This window comes from Kryptolebias marmoratus, linkage group LG4 (assembly GCF_001649575.2).
Source record: "Kryptolebias marmoratus isolate JLee-2015 linkage group LG4, ASM164957v2, whole genome shotgun sequence".
In the NCBI taxonomy this organism is placed as follows: Eukaryota; Metazoa; Chordata; class Actinopteri; order Cyprinodontiformes; family Rivulidae; genus Kryptolebias; species Kryptolebias marmoratus.
Genome location: NC_051433.1, coordinates 1,324,657 through 1,338,602, shown reverse-complemented (window position 1 = coordinate 1,338,602; position 13,946 = coordinate 1,324,657). Strand labels below are relative to the sequence as shown.

General features: G+C 46.7%; 1 protein-coding gene and 2 long non-coding RNA genes across 5 annotated transcripts in view; 2 read left to right on the top strand and 1 right to left on the bottom strand.

Moving 5' to 3' along the window:
• Positions 1–13,946, bottom strand: part of stab1 (stabilin 1) — a 44,737-nt gene that overhangs the window by 2,260 nt on the left and 28,531 nt on the right. For both annotated transcript variants that reach the window (XM_017439775.3, XM_037975280.1), the window contains 27 exons: positions 13,671–13,866; positions 12,814–12,909; positions 12,682–12,727; positions 11,951–12,030; positions 11,754–11,879; positions 11,102–11,175; positions 10,755–10,826; positions 10,460–10,579; positions 10,341–10,388; positions 10,100–10,180; positions 9,827–9,973; positions 8,445–8,579; positions 8,314–8,373; positions 7,983–8,159; positions 7,252–7,341; positions 7,032–7,178; positions 6,150–6,206; positions 5,886–6,078; positions 5,668–5,817; positions 3,875–3,976; positions 2,899–3,012; positions 2,252–2,384; positions 2,086–2,146; positions 1,744–1,888; positions 1,119–1,252; positions 714–879; positions 152–258 (listed from right to left, as the gene is read on the bottom strand). In XM_017439775.3, coding sequence (XP_017295264.1) covers positions 152–258; positions 714–879; positions 1,119–1,252; positions 1,744–1,888; positions 2,086–2,146; positions 2,252–2,384; positions 2,899–3,012; positions 3,875–3,976; positions 5,668–5,817; positions 5,886–6,078; positions 6,150–6,206; positions 7,032–7,178; positions 7,252–7,341; positions 7,983–8,159; positions 8,314–8,373; positions 8,445–8,579; positions 9,827–9,973; positions 10,100–10,180; positions 10,341–10,388; positions 10,460–10,579; positions 10,755–10,826; positions 11,102–11,175; positions 11,754–11,879; positions 11,951–12,030; positions 12,682–12,727; positions 12,814–12,909; positions 13,671–13,866 — 3,057 coding nt within the window. The remainder of the gene's footprint in view (positions 1–151; positions 259–713; positions 880–1,118; positions 1,253–1,743; positions 1,889–2,085; positions 2,147–2,251; positions 2,385–2,898; positions 3,013–3,874; positions 3,977–5,667; positions 5,818–5,885; positions 6,079–6,149; positions 6,207–7,031; positions 7,179–7,251; positions 7,342–7,982; positions 8,160–8,313; positions 8,374–8,444; positions 8,580–9,826; positions 9,974–10,099; positions 10,181–10,340; positions 10,389–10,459; positions 10,580–10,754; positions 10,827–11,101; positions 11,176–11,753; positions 11,880–11,950; positions 12,031–12,681; positions 12,728–12,813; positions 12,910–13,670; positions 13,867–13,946) is intronic.
• On the top strand, positions 2,358–7,194 carry LOC119616968. Its single transcript, XR_005233080.1, has 4 exons — positions 2,358–2,520; positions 2,649–2,766; positions 2,842–3,068; positions 7,063–7,194. It is a non-coding gene; the product is annotated as an uncharacterized LOC119616968 (long non-coding RNA).
• LOC119616967 overlaps positions 13,720–13,946 on the top strand; it is a 1,883-nt gene continuing 1,656 nt past the window's right edge. Inside the window, exon 1 of one of the 2 annotated variants that reach the window (XR_005233079.1) lies at positions 13,720–13,858. This is a non-coding gene — a long non-coding RNA (uncharacterized LOC119616967). Of the gene's footprint in view, positions 13,917–13,946 lie in introns of both variants that reach the window. The other variant, XR_005233078.1, reaches the window with a different exon arrangement.

Sequence of the window (13,946 nt, the reverse complement as noted above, 5' to 3'; positions counted from 1 at the left end):
ATGAGGCTCGGAGGCAGCTGGACTGTAAACAGGCCGTCTGTTAAACATAAAGTTTAATAAACTCTGATGTGGTGTCATGGTGTCGTGGTAGTAGCTGAGAGTCATCCCCATCAGGTGAGGCAGAACCAGAACCTGGAAAGCCGCGGCTCACCTTGTAGAAGATGGAGAAGTTGCTGTGCGTCGCGAGAACGCTGGTCAGGACGCCGTTACAGAAATCCCCGTCTCCAACGTAACCATCAGGACACGCACACGAAACATCTGCAGAGGAACAAGAACATCAGCAGCAAGGATTCAGAACATTTATAGTTCGTTCACAGAATCCTCGCTGCGCCACAAGCTGGCGTCCATTTTAACATTTCCTCTCAGTGATGACCCATTTCTGCAACAAGACCACAGTAAAGATGGCTCCTAAAGGCTGTGAGGATCACCTGGATTGTTGGAGCAGCCGAGCATCGATGCAGGTAATTATTTAAAGAAAAGTCTGCGAGCGGGTTCGTTTCTGAAGGCGTCCACTTTAAAAGCTGAAGTTTGTTTACGTATAAAGGATGGATCCTGTTTAAAGTCTCACTTCCTGTAAAGCTAATTTTAAGTTCCTCTGAAGAGAGACTTAAACTGTAAGGATCTGCATCGGTCTGAACTGAACGAAGGCAGAACTACAGATTAATTCTGATGCATCTGAATAAATACTAAATGAAGCGATGGAGACGCCGTACCGCTGAGCCTGTAGCAGTAGGCGTCGTACTTGCTGCTCTGGTCCACCGGCTCTTTGTAGATCACCAGGCCCACGTGGTTGTCGCCACACCGGGCCGAGGGGAAGCGGGTCGGATAGCCCACCTTCCCGCCATCCATCCAGCCGGCGACGCACAGATGCATCCCGAGCTGCAGGGACCAGAGAGGAACGGTGAAGGCGTTGTCTGCAGCTGATAACAGCTAAATGCTGATTTATTAGTTAAAGGGGAAAAAAGCAAAACTTAAATGGAACTAAATCAGCAGACGCCTCTGAGCTGAAGGTTAGTCTTTTTAAACTACGTTTTTGTGTTACAACAAGTCCAAAGGTAATACGACAACAGCTTCTGGTATCTCCATGGAAACCAACGGTTTCTGTGCGTTTCGTTTACCTGCTGCGCGTCCCCCATCTGCTTGAAGGTAGCCAGCGTGGCGTCCTCGGCCTGGCAGGCGGCGTCGGCCTGACTGAAGTTCATCTGATACTTCCCCTCTGGCGAGCGCAGGTGGAACACGCCGGCTGTGTTGGCTGAGGAACAAGAGGCGTGTCAGTACTGCGTGTCCAGACAGGTCCTGATGAAGCCCACGTGAGGAGCACCTGCTCCCCGTTAGACTGCCTTCATCCAGCTGCTCCAGGAAACGGCCCGGACCGAGACCGAGCACCATCTCTGGGCGTTAACGACCTTTAACGAGCTCTATCTTTAACGAGCGTTTGTTAAACCCTCCCAGGAAAAACGAGGTTGCTGTAACAAGGCCAGTTGTGGTGAATTCAGCCGTTACCATGGAAACAGGGATGGAGCAGGGGTGTGGTGCCAACATGGCTCCCGCTCCACTTCAGATGTGTTGCCATGGTAACGCACAGTTGGTTTCAAAGAGTAAGGGAGGTGATGCTCAACGTGCTACTGGGGTTACCCCAGCAACCGTAGGAGTTAACAGATGTGTTACCGTGGCAACGCACAGTCAATGGAAGACCCTCAGAGTGTGTTACCGTGGCAACAAAAGCCGTTGCAGATGCGTTACCGTGGTAATGGAGGTCCTTGCAGGTGGCCACGGGGTCGCAGTCTCCGTTGTCTTCCAAGCAGCGGTCCACAGGGGGCGCCACCTTCTCCAGACACTGGACTCCATTACCCACATACCCCGGCAGGCACTCGCACTCACGCTCGTTCTGAAGGATCCAAATCACGCTCAGGTTAGAGGTGAAAACATTAAAGCTTGAATGTTTCATCTACCGCTGATGGCGTGAATTTCTTCTTCTTTTGTCATAAAAGCGTACGATCAGGCTGAGTTTAAGAAATACAAGTTTTATAAGCAGCATCTGTAACGTCCTGGACCTCAGGAACAAACAGAAGCGTTTTTACTCACCGGACCGGTAAATTTACAGGCGGCGAAGTCGCTGCAGCCGCCGTTCTGCTCTTCAACACACCTGGACACGTTTGGTTTGGTTTGACAGGTTTGTGTCGCATCATTAGATTTACGTTTTTAAAAAAAAGGGAAACTGAGGTCTGAGGAAGCGAGTGGCCCCGCCCACCTGTTGATGGGCTCGCAGGTGAAGCCGTCACCGCGGTAACCGCTGTGGCAGGTGCAGTTGACGAGCAGCCCCATCTGGTTGCAGTCTGCGTTCAGGTGACAGCCGCCGTTGTATTCGGCGCAGAGATCCGGAGCTGCAGGTAAATTAATGAAACGTTTAAGGATCAAATACCTTCACCTGAACTACAACACCGCCGTTTGTCTCTTCCAGGCCACCGTAGTTACATGGTGGTGAAAACAAAAGAAACTTGCCCTGAAAATGCACTTTGGGTGAGTTTATATATATATATTTTTGGCGTCATTCTTAAAAGGCGATGAAATTAAATAAATTAAACATCTCTGATCATTTTTTAATTTAAGAATCGCTCCATGTGCCGTTTACTCTCATATATGAGCAGCATCTAACCTGGAGGAGGAATAAGAGGAGTCTAATTTTAACAAACCCATCAGAGCAGCAGAACCTCAGCTGGGTCAGAGTGGCCCGACCAGCAGGAAACCTGCTTTCAGGCGCCGGAGGTCAGTTTTCTCCTCAGATTCTGGTTAACAGTCTGTCTGTTCAGGGTGGTTGGTGGTTTTTATCCCCCCCCCCAGCACAGAAACATCATTTATCCTCCAGTGATTTCCAGTCTGTGGCTGAACAACACTCACGTGGAGTCGGACTGCAGAACGTCCCGTTCCCCTCGAACCCGGGTTTACACAGACACGCACGCGAGACGCAGACGGCCTGAGCGTGGCACTGCCGGCACTCCGGAGGGACGGAGCCTGAAAACAGCAGCCTGTGAAAACCAGGTGACTTCATCTTCACAACAATCATACAGGTAAGACTTCAACCTGAGCCTCGGCTGCGTTACACAATAAAAAGGTCCAAACGGAGCTTTACAGACGGGTTTTTAAATTATTAAAACATTTATGAGACTCTTGTCTTGGTGAATGATAATCCATCGTCCAGATTTAGGCTGCAACATATTCTAAAACAAGCTGGGTCAAAGTTCATCCCTCCTCCTCCTCATCTAATGATGAAGGTGATGAGGAGTTTCAGGGGTTCTCCAACAGTCTGTAAATGGGACCTGTCAGGCGGGTCCGGTCCAGAACCTCTTCCTCCTCAGACTGTAGACTGAGCAGAATGTGGTTTCACATCTTCTGGATGAGAACTCAGACTTCCCTGGAAAAGACGTGGTCCCTGAAGGCAGTAGATGTTGCTGCAAAATCTCTGCTGGGCCATCAGAACCCTGGTCCAGGGCCGGACCTTTACAGAACCCTGATCCAAGCCCAGATCGTCACAGAACCAGGCTTTAAACTTCTGTGGTTCCAGGCAGTTCTATCAGCTGCTGCTGACTGACGGTTCTTGACGTGGTCTCCTCTGAGCGATTGGAGACCTTGGTGGTCCAGCTCAGACCTCCAGATTCCTTGAACGGTTTCCTGATGTTTCGCTCTTCAGAGGAGAAATTTATAAAATTCCTTCAGTCTTTGAGGAACTTTGATTTTATTCAGTTGAAGGATTTTCTCACACCTCTGGTGTCAAACTGGAGATCCTCTGAAGATCTCTGATGTTTAATTCTTTATTAACACCGCAGCCGGTGAGCCCACAGGTACAGAAGTCACCACGTTCTGGAGGGAAACTCACCGATCTCGTCCTGGCAGTGATCTCCCTCCCAGCCCGGTTTGCAGACACACTGCCCGGTCCCGTCCATGCCCTCGTCACAGCGTCCCATCCCACAGCTGCAGACTAAGAAACAAACAAATTCACAAATTCTCTGATCCAACAGAGGCGTGAGAATAATTCAGTCATCTAGACTTCCTGCAGCTCGGTTCTGGTGTAGGAACTGGAACCATTCGGCCCGTTAAAGTCCAGTAAGGTCTTTAGACTAAACCATAGAACCACGGAGGGACAGCCAACATCTACACAGAGAGACGGAGTAAAACTACTTTCTCCTGATGAAAGAGCAGTTCAAAAGTTACGGAAACGTTTCCCGGCTGAGAAGCTGAAAGGGACAACAGGCGGCAGCTGTTTTGTGTTTTTAACTGGGTTAGCAGAGCTACTGAGTGGAAACAGCTGACAGGTTTGTTCAGAGCTACGAGTAAACCCGGCTGTGCGATGGTGCAGAGCGTTGCCATGGCGACAGACTGCCGAAGAGCCGACGGGGGTGAGATCCTCAGATGGATTCAGGTTTTTTGGAGGGTTGTTAAAAGGTCACCGAAGGAGCAGATTTGCACTGAAGGTGGAGGCTGACGGCTGACTCCTAATTAAGATCGTCGGATTTGTTTTTTGTTTCCGAGTGTTTTCAGTATCCAATGAGCTGGTTGTTATTGGGCTTTAGAAGCGTGTCTTTTGTTTGCTTTGGCCAGGTGGTGCGCCACCTGCAGGTGGAGGGACACATAAGATTGTTCCCTTTTACCGTTTTTACTGTTCTGCGTCGGCCTGAACCTTCTCAACCAGAGGGTCGCAAAGAGTGGCTATGGATGCCGGTCATCAGCCACCTCCTCTACATGCAGGACATCAAGCTGCATCCCAAAAGTCATTCGGACTGAATAATTGCAGCCGAATGGTGTCCAAGAGAGGCAAGGTGATCACAGCTGAAGGGGCTGAACTCCCTGAAGGCAACACTGCAGATGTGCCTTGGTATCCTGCAGACAAAAGGCAACCAGGATGAGGCTGCAGGGAAGTCAGTACCTACAGAGAGTCAGGCAGGTCCTGAAGAACCAGCTGAATGAACAGAGTCCAAGCCATCAACACATCTGTGGTGCCAGACGTCAGATACCCTGCAGGTATAAGAACCTGACCAAAGGAGGAGAGAGAAGCCATGAAAGCTCCTCACAATGAACCTGAGACAGTGATGGCTTCCTCCCACGGGTTCGAGTCGACCTGATGTTGGTTTGGAGTCTCGAGTGGACCCGTCAGCTTTCAGCTCTCTTCTGAGAATCAGCTGAGGTTCAAGCAGAGCTGAAGATGTGATGTCAGAAGACTGCAGGCCACTGATTGGCCAGAGAGCGTCTCCTTCACAAGAAACCCACCATTTTTAAGATGGCGGGTTTCATAGAGAAAAATTTTAAAAATCCAGACGAGGACAATTAAAGTTTGATTTCTGTGTTAAAGGGTTCAAGAACAGCATCTATTTAATTTCGGTATGGAGGCGTTTTTATTAGTCTACAGTGAAATTAGGACTAATTAGCTCAGTTTAGACCAAGCATACATGTAAAGAACTTAAATACCTAAAGTTTACATTCTGGTCTGGTTAGTTATCATCATGATAAGGGGGAGCTGCTGGGTCAGCTTTTTGCCCCTGATAAAGCTGAACATTATGCATGATATATATTTATTTAAGTAAAATGGGTCTATTTCTATGCATTTTTGGACTGAACCTAAAATCTCTGATCTCATGTTAGACTGATATCTTCTTCAGTTAGTCTGTGGTGTACCTGTGCATTTGGCCCCGTAGTAACCTTGCTGACAGCGTTCGCAGGACTTCCCTGTAAACCCTTTGTGGCACCGACAGACTCCTGAGCCTGTAATGCCATCGTTACAGTCGCCATGGCTGCCGCAGGGGTCCTCAACACCCCCTGGACACACTGAAACACAGCAACTAATGTTTAAATCCCATCCACTCACATCCATGCAGAAACACTGGGTTTCTCACCTTGGCAGTCCCTGCTGTAGTGGTTTTTGCAGCACCTTTGGACCCAGCTAGGATACTGACAAACTCTCTTGCAGCCCATTCGATTGAAACGATCATTCAGGTCATTATGCCAAGGTGAGTAGCTGGTTCCGTAGCTGATTCTGTAGCTGGTTCTGTACCTGGAGCGATGCCTTAAACAACGAGTTGTCCTCCCCTAAATGAATTTAAAAGATGCTTTTTGTCTGCAAACAACCAAAGTCTTAATTTCTGCCAGTCGGTTCTTACTGTGTCTGTATGTTTCATGGAGCAGGACGGAGGGACAATGCAGCTCCCACAGCGGCCCTGAAACATTTCAGTTAAATTATTAAAACCGTTATTAGCTTCAGTGAGACTTCTGTCCTGCGTCTCACTGCAAATCAGTCCTCGCTGATTTAAACAGAAGCTAATTTATTACATCATGGTAAAAAGCAACTTAACACTCTTTAGCTTTTAAACTTGGACCAAACAGGACAAATACAAACACAGCAGGTTGTTTTTATCTCGTTTTAAAACACGATAAAAACCAGATCATTTTTTAAATTATGTCCTGATATGTAAAACCTGATTGTATAGTTTCTTATTTTTAATTCTGCTGGATATTCCCTCCACTGGTCGGCAGGATTCAACTTCATAAATCCAGTTGTGACATAAAAACAGAAAACAGGGAACTTTGTGCTGGAACAGGCTTGTTGAAATTAAAGGATAATTCCTGAAGTAGCATCTCACTGGGCTGCACGATATTATGTGTGATATTATTTAATACTGCAATGACGATACCAAATAAACCAGGTGTGGACATCAAGGCTAGTTATGGTCTGCAGTTATTGATGGTGCACTCACTGATACAACAAACTGGTGATCTGGAAACATTCGCCCAGGGGGGTTCTGAACTTCCTCACGTGCGTCTCACAGAAGATAAAACTGATTCATTCTTTCAAATGATTCTTAGTTTAGTTTTTATAATTCTAGACCAGCAGGGATGAATTAATAAAACTCCCAGATTTCACCAGTGGTGCATGAAAGTGAAAAACTGCACAGCCTTGCGTCCCTAACGGTTGCAGCTCGGTGAGATACTACCGTTAAGGAGTCTGTCAGTATTAGTATTCGGACTGTTTCAGCTTTACTAACGTAGGTGGTTTTGTTCTCAATGGTGTCGCAGAACGCTCCCAGTCCGGGCGGCTCCAGCAGCTGGTCGATGCCAAACGCCAGGCCCTCTTTGAAGGACATGAAGCGCTCCAGCAGCCTGGCTGCATCTTCATTGATCAACACTGCTCCCTGAGCACAAACACACCGTTAGCACTCAGAGGAACGGGTCAGATCAGAGGTAAATCTGGGTCTGTTTTCTCACCACCAGCGCCGGGTCGCAGCTCAACTTGATGGTTGATCCGTGCATGGTCCGATATGACATGGATTTACCTGGTTGACCGATCCCTATCAGCTGCACACAAACACAAAACTTTGTCTTACAGATAACACGTTCATACCTGAGCTTGAAATCTTTGGTGTTTGAGTTGCAGCAGATGGTTTTATGATACGTTTCTGTGTTTTATTTCAGCCTCACTTGTTCTTTTGGAAATTTTTTTGTGTTTCTTTTGTTTTCTCGTTCCCTGGACTGTGAAGAACTTTGGTCAGCGTTTGTTGCTTATGTGCTGTATGAATAAATTCACATTGTGTGGTTGAAGACGTCTCTAGAAACGGTGCTGCATTTTCTGTGGATAAGGTCCTAGTTTCTGTTTATCTGGGTTTACCTCTCTGCTGAAGTCTCTCTCTTGTTTCCTGCATCATCTCATCAAACCCTGAGAGTCTGCATGATCCCACCTCTCCCTCTCCCTTCGTTACTTTGTCTCTTTAACCTTCCTCTTATCAGCCTCCGCTCAAAAAGCTCGGCTCGTCCTTTTGTTCAGCTCCTGATTGGATTTTCAGATACCAGGTTTTCTACACCTCCCTTGGAACTGCAGAGTTTTCTGTTTGCTTCATCTCCTTCCTCCCGTTCCACGTTTGCTGATGTTTTTTCCTTCCCCCTTTCAGAAATACAACCCGTCAAATGATTTATTTAAAATTTGCCCCTCGACTTCTTACCCTGGAGTTGCGAACGATGTGAGCTTTGATGGTAGCGGCGAGCTGGTCCTGGTGGTCTGGGCTGGAGAGCCAGCGCTGCCTTTCGGCCGGCAGCGAGTCGAGGGCCTTATCGGTGGGCCAGAAGATGGTGATGGGCTGGTGGATGGGCATCTGGAGCAGTGGGAGTAACCCTGCATCCTGCACACAGATTACAGGACAGGTTGATCAGATTGAATGTTTCCTTTTCATTGAAAAAGTGTCAAAAGAAGAAAGATTACGTCTTGGAGGATAATGAGTACAAACAGAGGAGGATAATAAAACCCAAAGGTGCAGCTTGTTTTTGTTTTATTACCTCGACGAGTTTATAGAAGCGGCTGTAACCGTAAAATGTGGCTGCTGTGCTGAAGTTCATCTAAAAACAGAGGCACAAATATCAGTTTATTCAGATTTCACATTAATGCGTCTCAAATAAACTCATCGAACCGTTTTAGACTCGAGCTGGGGTTTGTCCTCCAGCTTGTAAGGTGTCAGCAGCGTGTCGATGTGGTGAATAACTCCGTTGCTGGTCGTGTAATCACTCTTCACAATCCTCGATGCGTTGTTGATCCACACAGAACCCTGCAGAGACGAGAAACGGGTAAAACCAGGAGGTTTCTGCAGCTTCAGGGCGAAGGGAGAAAAACAGCTGCAGATGTTTGAACAGAAAACCTTTATTGTCACTGAACGTAATTAATGTGATGAATGTTAAAGAAACAATCGATCACTGATGAAAAATAAAAACAGAGCTCAGGTCATTCGTGCAAATCTAATTGTTTAAAAATGTAAAACGGTAAAAAGGTGGAATAAATAGAATTCAGATTCTTCAGCTGACATCCTTCAGGTAAAAACTGTTTCAGGCTTCTGCCAGGCGGCATGGTGGAGCAGTGGTCAGAGCACGCAGGTTCGCCTCCGGGATGCACGTATGGGTTTCCTCCCACAGACCAAAAACATGCATGTTAGGTGTGAGAGAGAGGGTGAATGGTTGTTTGTCTCTGTGAGTCCCTGTGAAGGACCGGAGACCTGTCCAGGTGTCCCTGTGAAGGACCGGAGACCTGTCCAGGTGTCCCTGTGAAGGACCGGAGACCTGTCCAGGTGTCCCTGTGAAGGACCGGAGACCTGTCCAGGTGTCCCTGTGAAGGACCGGAGACCTGTCCAGGTGTCCCTGTGAAGGACCGGAGACCTGTCCAGGTGTCCCTGTGAAGGACCGGAGACCTGTCCAGGTGTCCCTGTGAAGGACCGGAGACCTGTCCAGGTGTCCCTGCGATGGACCGGAGACCTGTCCAGGTGTCCTGTCTCTCATACTGTAACTGCTGGAGACGGACACCAGCTGCTCTGAGACCAGAAAGAAGATCTGGGTGCAGAAAATGGACGGATGACTGGATTTAAGGGCAGGAGACAGAAGCGTCTTTGAGGACCTTCTTGTTTTCTTGAGGCACCGGGAGTCTGATACCTCCTGTAGTGAGGGCAGAGGACATCCGCTGTTTGTAACCACCGTCTCAGAGCGTTCCTGTTAGCAGCAGTATGCTAGCTGTCTCTCAGGAGGACACAGGAAGTTAGGATGCTTCTACAAGAAGCTCCTTAGTTGCTGCTGATTCCTTCCTTATAAACACAATAATGTCCTCTTGTTGCAGTTTTTTCATCCTTATTGTGTAATCTATAACTAAAATAAAACCTTAGGCCTCTAAATCTTATGTTTGGTATAACTTCTAACTTTTAAAGTAAAACAGATGATTCATCCTGTTTTGGACTTCCTAATACTGGACAAGAACGGAGCCCTGAACTCAAATGAGTAGATTTTACACAGTTTTCAGTTAAAGTTTTCGGACCTGCTGGAGGCTGAAGTCCAGCATGTATCCCGACACGGAGACTGCACGTTTGGTGGTCCGGAGGTCACTCAGGGTCAGAATCTCACAGGAAACGATGTGGTACCGAACCAGATGCTCCAGACGGCCCGACCTCTTCCACTCGTCCACCTGAAGCCACACGAGGAAACGATCCAACATCATCCATCATCAGGAAGCATTAAACACGTTAACGAGGTGCCAGAAACTGCCTGTCACTTTTGATCATCAACAAGCAGCAGACGGTGCTGTTCTCACGGTGGATTCATTGTTGGATTTCTCGAGCGGCACGAAGAGCGTGAACGGCCCGTCGCCGTAGAGACCAGGAGACTCTAATTTCTACAAGAGAAGACACAGTGGACTTGGATCAGGATGGAAACTAAACAAGCTGTTGCTCATTTGTAGCTGCACACAGATTTGCAAACATTTTGTTGTTCCTAATCTAATCTCGTTTCGGAAAGTCGTGTCTGGAGATCTGTTGTTCGATGTGGCGACTCACCAACTGCATCTGCTGAAAGAAGTTGTTGTCTGACTGACGGTACACCTCCTGCAAGACAGAGAGGAGGAAGTGAGGAGGGAGGAGTTCAGCAGCGGGAGGTCAGAGGTCATGTGACTCACGCTGTTGGTGCTTCCTCTGCAATCAAAGCCGTCGCCCACGTAGCCTCTGAGGCAGGTGCAGTGTCTCTGACCCTGACCGATGTACGTACAGGCCGCGTGTTTGCTGCAGCCGCCGTTGTTCTGCACACAGACAGACAACTCGTACGATAAACTATTACAAACAAGAGGAGGAAACAACTTCCTGATTATTAACCATCAACTCTGAGCCAACAAGAGCATCCTCAGGGAGGATTTTCATTCAGTTCCACAAAGTTTAAGTTACAACTGAAGGACAGAAAGCAGGACTCAGACGTACGGTTCTGCAGAGGTTGACGGGAGAACAGAACTTCCCTGATCCTTGAAAGCCCGTCATGCAGATGCAGCCAGTCTGCGTAACACAAACAGAAAAGATGAAAAAAATGTAATTATAACCATTATTTTTATAAGCCTGGTGCTCAGAAGCTCCCTCTGAGGGTAAACAGAAGAAAATTAGATATTTTCTAATTTGCAAGTTCAGCTAATGGTGTAAAAACTTAAACTTGGCAGAGTTGTTCAGAACTGAAGAATCAGAGCGGAGAGGAAAGAACATTTTATGTCTTTAGAGAAACTGACAGAACCGGGACAGAACTGATTTAAAGACTTTAGTCCAGCAGTGTTTCTTACAATATTCGGACCGGTTCTGATGCAGTCTGCAGCTTTGTGGCAGCCTCCGTTGTTGACCAGACAGCCATCGATTTCTGTGAACAGAATCAGATTTTCATGATGTGCAGGAAATCCTTCAGACAGTCTTGTTTATCCAGGTTCTGTTGGTGTCAGAACCTCTGCTGCAGGAGACGGTGACGTCCTCGGACCTTTGGTCAATGCATCTTTACACATATTGTCACCCAAACAAATACATTCAGATTTCTTCAGGTCCTTTAAGAACATTGTTCTGGTTGAAATGTATTTCAGCAAACTGGCTCTTTTTGTGTCTTTATGTGATATTTTTGGATTTTAACCATCCTTTGGCTCCTTTTAGCTTCAACGCGTCGGTTTCAGCTCCATCAGCAAGTCTCAGCCGTGATTCAGCGCTCACGTAGTTCCTGATTTAATCTCTCTACAGGAAGGCCTGACGTGATTAAGTCTGATAAATATACACACGAAGCTGCAGTATACAACCCTTTTTTCATTATTTATTTGACATGTTGATGAATCCTGAAACATCTCGAGCCGTTCCAGCTGAAGTAGGAATCATCTCATCTCTTCCACTGCGACAAACCTTCAGATATTTAGGTTGTTTCTGGTCTCACGGGCATCAGGAAGTGTTTGGATTTACCCAGGCAGACGACTCCATCTCCAGTGTAGCCCTGATTGCAGCTGCAGGTCCTCTCTCCACCCGAGACCTTCGTGCAGACAGCGAACTCCGAACAGCCGCCGTTCGATCTGCTGCACAAATCCAGCTCTGGGAAAAAGAGAAGAGGTCAAAGGTCAGCGCCTGACACATGCGATGACATGCTGAATGTGTGTTTTTACCTTTGCAGAAGGTTCCGTTTCCCTCATATCCAGCGACACAAACACAGGCAGCAGCTGATCCCTGTGGGCCTGTTATGCAGCTACAGCAGGAGAGAAACTGTTAATAATGTTTTATATTAAGGTAACAACATAAACCTGATCTCATCTCAGTGTTACCCCTAACCCTGGAGCCCCCTTCAGATTAAATATTTATCTGACCATATTTCATGTAAAACTAGTTTTAATCCACACTTCTAGTCCTTCATTACCTTTAGCACTTCTTTAAAATGCAGAGAAATTACATATCTGTCACTATAAACGTCCATGTTTCAGTTAAATGACTTGTATGAAAAACAGGCTGATAGATTTGCAGAAATGCTGGTTTCATTATTATCAACAACTGAGTGTCATCTGAGTTAAAACAGTTCTAAAGTACATCATGAACAGACCTAAAGGAACCATGTAAACTGAAAACAAACGGGGGACGAGGACTGATCCCTGGGGTACACCATCACTTAGCTGTTAAAGAGGTGTAAGCACATTAAACTAAGAGCAAAGCCCTTAATTCCAACCAAGCACCATCTCTGCACTATAAAGTGCTTTAAAACCAGAATAAACCTGTTAAAAACTCAGATATTTAATAAGAATATCGGAGTCTGTGCTCTGAAATTCATTTCCTTGACTTCAAAGTTGTGAATAAGCTCAGTTTTTGTCATGAAACCAGGTGAACGCACACTGATGGGAGGACTTACTTGGCGTTCTCGTCGCACACACCTCCACAGGCGTCATCCGTGATTTCTGAAACACACAGAATTGATCTGGAACCACGCTAGAAGAAGAAACGTTGCTCGCTCACGGGTTTATTCTTCGTGTTTTTACCTCACCTACAGAGCAGGTAGCTCCTTTCCAACCCCTGTAACACGTACACCTTCCACTTCCTGTCATCCCTTCGTCACACTTCCCGTGGCCACACTCGCACTCTGAAACAGAAAATGAATCGTCGGCGTGCAGTTTTATCCCTTTCAGACACGCAGGGTAAGATCTAACAGCAACAGTTTCATTTCTGTGGTTATTTTCAAACAGAAACTGGAATAAATTAGTTAATTCAGCTTCTAATCAGCTGTTAAGCTCCAGCTGATTGTTATTAAACAAACAGAGCTTTCCAAACTTTTCCAACATTAAAAAGATGAAAAAAATTCCTCCATCTGGTTTTGCTGTTGAAGCTATATTATTGATTTTACGGGCGCTGCCAGGTCTTCTTTTTGAGGTCAGGAAAGTCCCACCTTATCTTTTTTATGTTTATTTTTTTTCTGTTTTATATTTTTAAATTTATATTGGATGTAAGCTGGGACCGTGGTTCACAATTTCGTTCCACCTCGTGTACCACATGTGATGCGAATGACAATAAAGTTTCCTTGAATCCTTGAATCCTTGAACCTACTCCCCGAACACATACATGATGGTTTTAAAGACACTCATCGCAAAGTTTGTGACAAATTTCTGTCTTGTTCTTAAAATATGTTGGTCGGAACCAAACAAACCAAACTAATAAAAAAAAAAAAGTTATTTTTGAGCAACATTTTTAACTCTGACCTCATATTTTTAATGATTTCTGTCTCGTTTACAGACTGAGGAGACCGAACCTCATCGTTTGAGACCACTCTTCTTTGTGTTTTTGTACTGAAGCTGTTTTAAATCCGTCTCTTCGGGTATCGTGTGTGTGTGTGTGTGTGACGCTCACTAGAGGAGCAGTTGACTCCGTAGCGTCCCGGCTCGCAGTCCTCACAAGCGGTGCCGTGGAAACCCTCGTAGCAGCGGCACTCTCCGTTGCCGAAGTTACCGTCCTGACACTCGCCGTGGTTGGAGCACCAGCTGCCGACGTCTCCGGGGCACCTGAAGCACTCGTGGCCGTAGAAACCGGGGCAACAGGTGTGATCCTGCAACGCAGACACATCAGCGTTATGATCACGAACAACGGACTGTAAGGGTGAGGGAGGCTGGACTGTAAGGGTGAGGG